General features: G+C 44.8%; 1 protein-coding gene across 3 annotated transcripts; it reads right to left on the bottom strand.

Annotated features, from left to right (window-relative positions):
* Window positions 1-3,232: 3,232 nt before the first annotated feature.
* On the bottom strand, window positions 3,233-7,392 carry PFN2 (profilin 2). 3 transcript variants are annotated; one of them, XM_019619254.1, is made up of 3 exons: window positions 7,193-7,340; window positions 6,938-7,105; window positions 3,233-5,287 (listed from the first exon to the last, which is right to left on the bottom strand). In XM_019619254.1, exons 1-3 carry the CDS (start codon window positions 7,323-7,325, stop codon window positions 5,190-5,192), a joined length of 399 nt encoding a protein of 132 aa, XP_019474799.1. In that variant the 5' UTR covers window positions 7,326-7,340; the 3' UTR covers window positions 3,233-5,189. The 3 variants fall into 3 exon arrangements, with proteins under 3 accessions (XP_019474799.1, XP_019474800.1, XP_019474798.1); XM_019619255.2 differs by having other exon boundaries at window positions 3,233-4,966; XM_019619253.2 differs by lacking the exon at window positions 3,233-5,287 and adding an exon at window positions 5,294-6,016 and having other exon boundaries at window positions 7,193-7,392.
* Window positions 7,393-7,427: the final 35 nt, after the last annotated feature.

Raw genomic sequence — 7,427 nt, 5'->3', positions numbered from 1 at the left:
GAAGAGATGCCGAACCGCCAACAGAAGTAAACTTGGTAGTGTGCGCCATAGGTAACCCTGGTTACAGTATTTGCTGTGGTGACAAAAAGTAAAAGATGACTTTTTAAAATCAGTTTTTACCTGCTGCTCTCCCTCCTATACAGAGAAAATGCGTGCAGCAGGCAGTAATGTTTCTAAACTGTCCCATTTCCTAATGGTATTCATGAAATTTAATTTCAGCAGGCCTTGGTAGTAAATGTTCTAATGATACCCTTCAGCCCCTACCTTGCACCGCAGATAGTTTGTCTGTTGGCAGTGAGAAAGTGAATGAAAAGAATAGCACTTCCTTACAGATGCTTTGGAAGTCTGAGAATCTCTGCATTTCTAAGTAGAATCTATGTGTTTCAAGAAAACTTGTTGGATAAATCTGTCTCAAAAGGTGGGGCCTGTCCAAATGTCCAAACATAATGGAAAAGACAAGCACAGATTTGTCTTCGGACTATGACCTACCCCATATCAACATGAAGCAGCACTGGTTCCTCACCATATGCCACGAACAGCTGACCCCAGTTGTTGGAGACGTTTTCCTTACGTGAAGCCTATCCATCAAGTTCAACCTCTAGCTGTCCTCTGCATAGCAACGTGGTGCTTTAAAGAAGTTCATTCTTGGTCACCTGGTTAAAAAAAAAAATTCTAGCAAGTAGTTTATAACTGATGTCTGAAGCTAAAATATTTAGTGGGGCCTTTGAAGCATTTAATCTGTATAAAACAGTACAGTATCAACAGTTATCACAAGATAGTTACACTGTGATCGCTATAAATATCTTCAAGTCTGCACCTAACTTTGCACTATGTAACATGAACAAACTTCTGAAAAGGAGGCAAAGAGAGAACAGGAATTAAGGCTTTTTCCTGAATGGAAAGATAACTGCTCCCTGTTGGAGGTAGGAAAAGTATGGTAAAAAGTGGCTGGGGGAAATCACAGGTGTCTTCAACAGGTCTCAAGGAATGGAGAAAAGATGGAGATAGCAGAACAACCCTGTCCCTGCACTACCAGTAAACGACAGCGTGGAATGGTGGAAGGGTGCCTGGGCAACCTCTGAATGAACAGTAATGATGGGCCTGCCACGTGTAAACACACCAAAATACTAAAAGAGACAAGCAGTTCCTTCTGCGGTTCAGAATAGTTGGATGTTTCTATTCTGAATTCTAGCAGAATTTGAAATAAAAAAGATGAATCTATTCTTGAATCTATTAATCTTACAACAACCAGTGGCTAAGTCTGAGTGGGTGGTGTAATTAAAACCTGTGAATGATTAGGGCACAGAAAGTGAGCACACTGATATTTATCTTCCTAAGTGTATTTCAGATAAAGTAAGAGACTGAAATTCCAGGCTGTTCTAGTCAAGCTTTGTAAAGCGCTGATATTCTGCACATAAATTCAGCTTTCCGTTACCTGTGTGGGGTGTGCTGGCAGAGGCACAAGGAATTCGGGGAAGAAGGAGAAGCTATGAGGAGTTGAGGCAGTAGGAATTACCTTCCTGAGTCTGAAGGGACTGAACCACTTCAGAACTACCCTTTAAAAAAAAAAAGAAAACCCACAGACCTTTAAAGCAATTCTGCCTCTTCTCTGCATGGATTTAAGTTTAAAAAAATTGTGCATACTAATCTGTTTTTGAAAACATAATTCTAACATAAGTTCTGTTCTCTTATTCAAGCCTTGAATAACAACACATCAAAGCTATTGAAGGAAAAAAAAAAAAAAGGAGGTTGTGCTTAGCTGCCCTATGGCTGGGAACTGCTGACATAGGAAAGATGCAGTACTTCTAAAGCATGTGGACAATCCCTTTGTGCAAAATGGCAGGTACTGTAGAACCACTGATGTCTGGGAGCTTGAGAGCGTCACTGGTAAGTGGCAGAGCCAGAACCTGCTGAGGGCAGTTGTCTGTGACTTCAGCTTCTAAAAAACAGTGACTAGCAAGAACTAAAAGGAACAGTTTACAAGCAAAAAAACCGTCACCATTTCTGAATCCTTTAACTAATCCTGAATGGTGAATTGTGAGAGCGAGTGGCTGTACGCATCGCAGCCGTTACCTCTGAACTGGCATTGAGTTACAGCACAGGAGCTGGCGGGCTGCACCCTGGGCGGCGCAGTGCTGCTAATCGCCGCGAGAAGGGCAAGAGGTGCACAGCAGTGCGTGTGATTTCATTGTGCAACAGAATAAGAATCAGTTACTCACACAGAACTTTGTAATGTCTAAGACAAGTGTTCTACACATCTCAGTAACCTTCTGCAAGGGAAAAAAGAAACACAGTTTCTCACCTGGATCACAACTCAACATTCCAAATTTAAGGTCTTTTAAAATTGTGTGTTAATCTGGAAATAGTTAAATGTGAAGGAGTAACGTTTGCTGAGCGTTCAGGCTACTTGAGAAATGTGTCTCAGGTAGATCTTTCCGAGTTATGTGCACAGTACCATTCTGCTGTGGAAAGCAAACAACTGCATTTGAAAATGTCATTTGAGCAACATCTCACAGGAAATAATAACGGGAACACGAAGCCACGTGGAGGTGCTGCTGAGAACAGGGCAGGAAGAAACAGTGCTGGACGGGGGGTCAGAGCGCGCTGCTGATGACGCTGCTGCCACTGAGGTGCCGTCACTGTGAATTCCAGCTGCAGCCTCATCACAGAAAAACTTAAAACTCCTGCAGTCTGAACGTGAGTGCAATTCTGAATTTTGTTAGGGTAAAGTTTAGAATCAGAGCCAAACAGATTCCCACATTAACAGTCCTATTAAGGAAGTGGTGGTTTTGCATCCTTTGCACTGAAACTACCACATCCAGTCACCTGGGAGCTTGTTCTGGTCCATTGTAACTTCAGCACTTCAAGAAGGTACAATTCGGACTTTAAGCAACTCAAGTAGCCCTTCCAAGCAGGTCGTGTGGCAGAAGTCCCCTGTAGCTTTAGTGTTAGGGATTATGCATGTGGATGGCAGAGGACCCACTGCAGCACAGGTGGGAGCCCCCTCCTGCTCAAGTCATCATTTCCCTAATTCAGGCATACCTGCCTGGCCTCCTGTAAAGGCTTGGCATTTTGTACTTCAGCTGTTACACTGTCACCGTGTTATGTGACTGACAACTGAACTTAGATTTACTGGAGTAAATGAACACTGGAATACTCTGCTATAGAAGGAAGAAGGGCCTCAGAAGGGGGTGTGGGAGGTGGGGAGTGGAAAAAATTACCAATAGCCTAATTTTGTTTGGTTGGAATAAATTTATTTCATCTGTCTGTAAACAAGGTGTTTTTAATAGTTATGGCATTTTTTGAAATGCATATTAATTCAGATGAGTTAGACTGTATCCCAGATGTAACAAAGTGCAGGGAAAGAAATGGACAAATCAGCAACAAGAATTTGTTTAAATCTGTACATTATCCACAAGGCCCAACAACAGAAGCAAATACTAGAATGTCCCTAAAGTAGTGCCATTCAAAAGAAACCCTCGTACTCAGTTAAAATCCATCTCACAATAGCAACAGTTCAATTTTTTTTTAAACAATAAGTATGGCACAGAATACATATTAAAAAAATTCATCACAAGACAGCCAAGTCAGTTATTCCAACCAATACCATCTCCCATTTATTCTTTTGTATACAGAGTTCTGTAGTTCTTTTTAAATGGACATACACGTTAGTACTGTGCCTGAAGGGATCGTTTGGTTACACACACGTCAGATGGGCGCACAAGGCAGTTCACTCCGTGATTTCTGCAGCAAGGGTGTGACAGGCCAAATGAGAGCTTTAAATTTGAAATGGCATCATTTTGACAGGTTAGCTTTCGAACTACCAGCCTTCGTCCAAACAGCGGCTTTGGAGCTGCGAGACTCTGTAACCAGCAAGTGATCTGGCAGAAAGACCGGAGTCGGTCAGCGCTCCCGCAGCAGCTGAAGGCAGCAGTTCTCCACAATGACACTGCAGTTTTGTATAAAAACAGAACCACCCAACCCACAACCCCAAGCTGCAAATTAAAATTGGTCCTATGAAAAACTGAAACCAGACACGCTCCAGATGGTTATGCTGGGATATCTAATGTCCATAATGGCAGCCTTTTATAGTTCAACTACAGAACAGGAGCTGGCAAAAAAAAAAAAAAGTGCCTGAGCTATTGCAAGGATGGAATGTCCCCGGGGAGTCACTCGGGATGGTGGCTGTAAGATCATGGGAGGAAGTGCATCTGTACCCTTTGATAGCTTTGTGATTGCACTTAACGAGCAGTACGAGCTTCAGAGTGAAGAAAAAAATGAAAGACAAGCCTACAGCAAAGTGCAACAACAAAACTAATTTAACATTAATAGCTTCTGAGTGGCAAATTGGTTAAACAAACCAGGCACTATAAAACAGGTGTAAGCAAACGTGGATTAAAAAACAAAACAAAAAAACACCACGAGAAGAACAGAAGATATGCATGCACTTTTTCCTCCCAAACATGCTCTGTGAAAGGAAGACTTGTGAGCTGTGTAATTGCTCAAAGTGCTGAAGAGGCATTGATCAAATCAGATTGTACAATCGGCACCTTGTTTAGTATTTACGAAGTTGTTTTAGTTCTCAGTACACACCAATTGCTGAGACAAAGCAAAGCCTACGCGTGGCGAATTCCCCTCCCAAGAGTTTTTCAGGTATCATGCATATCATCTTTGTGGTGCAGCAGTGGTGCCAGATGTGGGACTCAGTTACACACAGCGGTTAACGTACAAATGAACAAAGGGTAACCGGAATTACAACATTAGAAAATGGGTAAATAAAAAACACAAACTACCATCTACAGTCTGGTAGCACTGAGCACAATTGAGTGGTGATGAAGACAGTTGCTAGGTGGATGGGGAGAGGCTGCTTAGACGTCAGACCTCCTCAGGTATAAAGCCAGTTCATATGCTTTCTTGTTGAGTGTCCCTCCATGGACACCTTCCTTTCCCATGACTATAACCAATGCTGGAGTACACAAGGAAACAAAACAGAAACGAACAGAATTAAAGAAAAAAAAAACAAAAACCAAAACACCTTTCCCCACCAACAAAGGGATACAAAGGAGACACAGGTTCATACCCCATCACCCTGCATTGCTAATAAAGTTTCCAGAATGTAAGGTTTAAAGCTCACCGCCAGGAAAGTTTAATAGCAATCTTCCCCTAATACTTAACAGTCTGCCTAGCAACTAGAACCCAGAGTCTCTCAAGTATTTTGCCATTGAGTATGCCTTCTTATTCAATCCGCCTCCATGGACCCCTTCTTTGCCCATTACAAAGACCAAGACTGAAAGAGAAAAGAAAAAAAAGTTTTAAAAAGAGTGTGTTAGACAAGGAAATAACGCAAGTTTTAGGCAGTGCAATAAACACACTCAAATTCAAGATTTAGTATTTGGGTATTGAGCTAGCAGTCTGGTAAAAACACAGGTGTAGGCGGGACTAAGAAAAAGCATGCACAGCTTTCCAGGTACATCACAGAAATTCACTGCTTAAGAAAGAAGTGCCATCCACTATCTCAACAAAGCATTGCAGTGCCTTTCCACCATCAGCACCATCCGTCCTCACCCAGCCAGGAAACCCTGGTGACATCTTAAAAAGCAAGAGGGAAAAAAAGCCCTGTCAGGAACAAAAGCAGCGGTGTGGGTAGGAGAGCTGTGACTCTGAGAGCAGAAGAGGGAACACAGTCATCTGCAGTGCTGCTGCTGGTCAGGCTCAGAACTAGAACCATCCTGACACCAGCAAAATAGGCCCACGGTCAGACTTGGACAAAGACTTGTTAAGCAGAAACAGTAACGTGTGCTTAACGTTCCTCATAAGACAAAGTGCAGGCAGGACTTTAACGCTGACCCCCCTCTAATCACTGCGCCGCGGTGGTGAAGCTCCCAATTGTCTTGCAAAGAAGGCGGTAAGGCTCCCAGCAGGATGCAGCACTCGCCGGCAGAGGTCACTGGCAGGCACACGGACACAGCCAGCATCGCGCCTTCACAAGCGCGGTAATTGTTTCCCAAGTTAGATCCTGTGCAGTTGGAAATGCTGCAGTCAGCCTACCTACAGGTGACTGTATATCCCCATCGCAATTTTCTCACAAAAGGCCTAAAACAGACCTCACAGTCGTTTCACCATTTGCAGCAAAGTCAGAACTTTGCTTGGTTTACTAAGTGCTGCAAACACCGTTCCTGCATCATTACCTCCCAGCTTTAGCTTCTAAATAGAAAACTCAAGCAAAATTTGTCTGTATGTCACCAATCTGTTCTTCAGCCAGCCAAAACCACCACGCTGGGTGTTTTGAACACAATGCATACTACTTGTACCCAATACTTGGAGGCACATTCTTCATATTTGAGCCTGGTGCCTTTCCAAGAACACACGTTACTGGATGTTAGAGGAGGACCACAAGGAGCAGGCAAACCAGTGTAAGGCAGGTCTGTCCATGATACAACCCCAGACAAGCTTTTCTGCCTGAAGACAGGCTCCAGAGAGCTCAATTGGAAGTACGAGTCAGTGCAGCACTTGTTAAACAGTGAGCAGAAGGAGCTCAAACAAGAGACCCAAATCTTTGCAGAACAAACTTTCTGATGAGACATTTACAACAACGCTTGTTTGACTACAAGTCATTAATATATCCCTGTGGATATATTAATATATAACCCACTACGAGCTTTGGATACCGCACAGGAAAACACTTCCCAAGCGTACTTGAGCGACAGCCCGACTCTGCTCGTCAGAAGGCATTTCAGCCACTGCCCAGCTGGGATCACATATGGGCAACACTAAAGCTAGTGTTATTCCCAGGCAGAAATGCAGTTCATCAGCCGGCTGCTGCCATCCCCCACCCGGTTAGCCATCAAACACAAGAGTTTGGGCTCCTTAACAGCCAGGGCCTACGTTTAGGGTCACGTTCTCAACTGAGCCACCGGAGTGACCAAAGCTCCCTTACCTCGACCAGCTCTGCCCACGGCCACATTGTACGTCGGCTCCCCGCCTTGGCTCTTCGTCCGGATGTCCATCGTGCAGTCCCCGTCCACGTAGAGGCTGTCTCTGATCACAGAGCACTTCTTTGCCCCGAGGGTCAGGCCATTGGTGAAGAAACCCTCCCGGTCCTTCCCTACAATCATATCTATTTCTACTGGCTGCCAAAGGAAAAAGCCAGGAGTCAGCACCGCGTTGTCCTGCGGCTCCGTTCCGTTATTACCGTTCCCCCTCTCCGGCTGAGGGTCGGATGGCGCATTTCCCCCCGGCGCAGCGCTTTGTTGCGAACAGTTCACGCAGCAGCGCTTTGTCGCCGCTCGAAGCCGCACACCGCCGCTCCCCGGCAACCCCCGCATCGCCAGGACACCGGGGCTCATTAACGCACGCACCGTGCGACCGCAATTAACGAGCCACGTGACGCGCTGCGGCGCCTCAATGAGTCACCGCGGCCCGGCCGC

This window comes from Meleagris gallopavo, chromosome 11, assembly GCF_000146605.3.
Source record: "Meleagris gallopavo isolate NT-WF06-2002-E0010 breed Aviagen turkey brand Nicholas breeding stock chromosome 11, Turkey_5.1, whole genome shotgun sequence".
NCBI lineage: Eukaryota > Metazoa > Chordata > Aves > Galliformes > Phasianidae > Meleagris > Meleagris gallopavo.
This window is presented reverse-complemented; position numbering and strand designations above follow the sequence as displayed.

Coding starts and splice junctions, on each gene's coding strand:
- PFN2 (XM_019619253.2), bottom strand. CDS start 7,346: ATGAGCCCCGGTGTCCTGGCGATGCGGGGGTTGCCGGGGAGCGGCGGT. Junction 7,106..7,192: donor TCAGCCGGAGAGGGGGAACG/GTAATAACGGAA, acceptor ATATGATTGTAG/GGAAGGACCGGGAGGGTTTC. Junction 6,017..6,937: donor CGTGGGCAGAGCTGGTCGAG/GTAAGGGAGCTT, acceptor CCAACTGCACAG/GATCTAACTTGGGAAACAAT.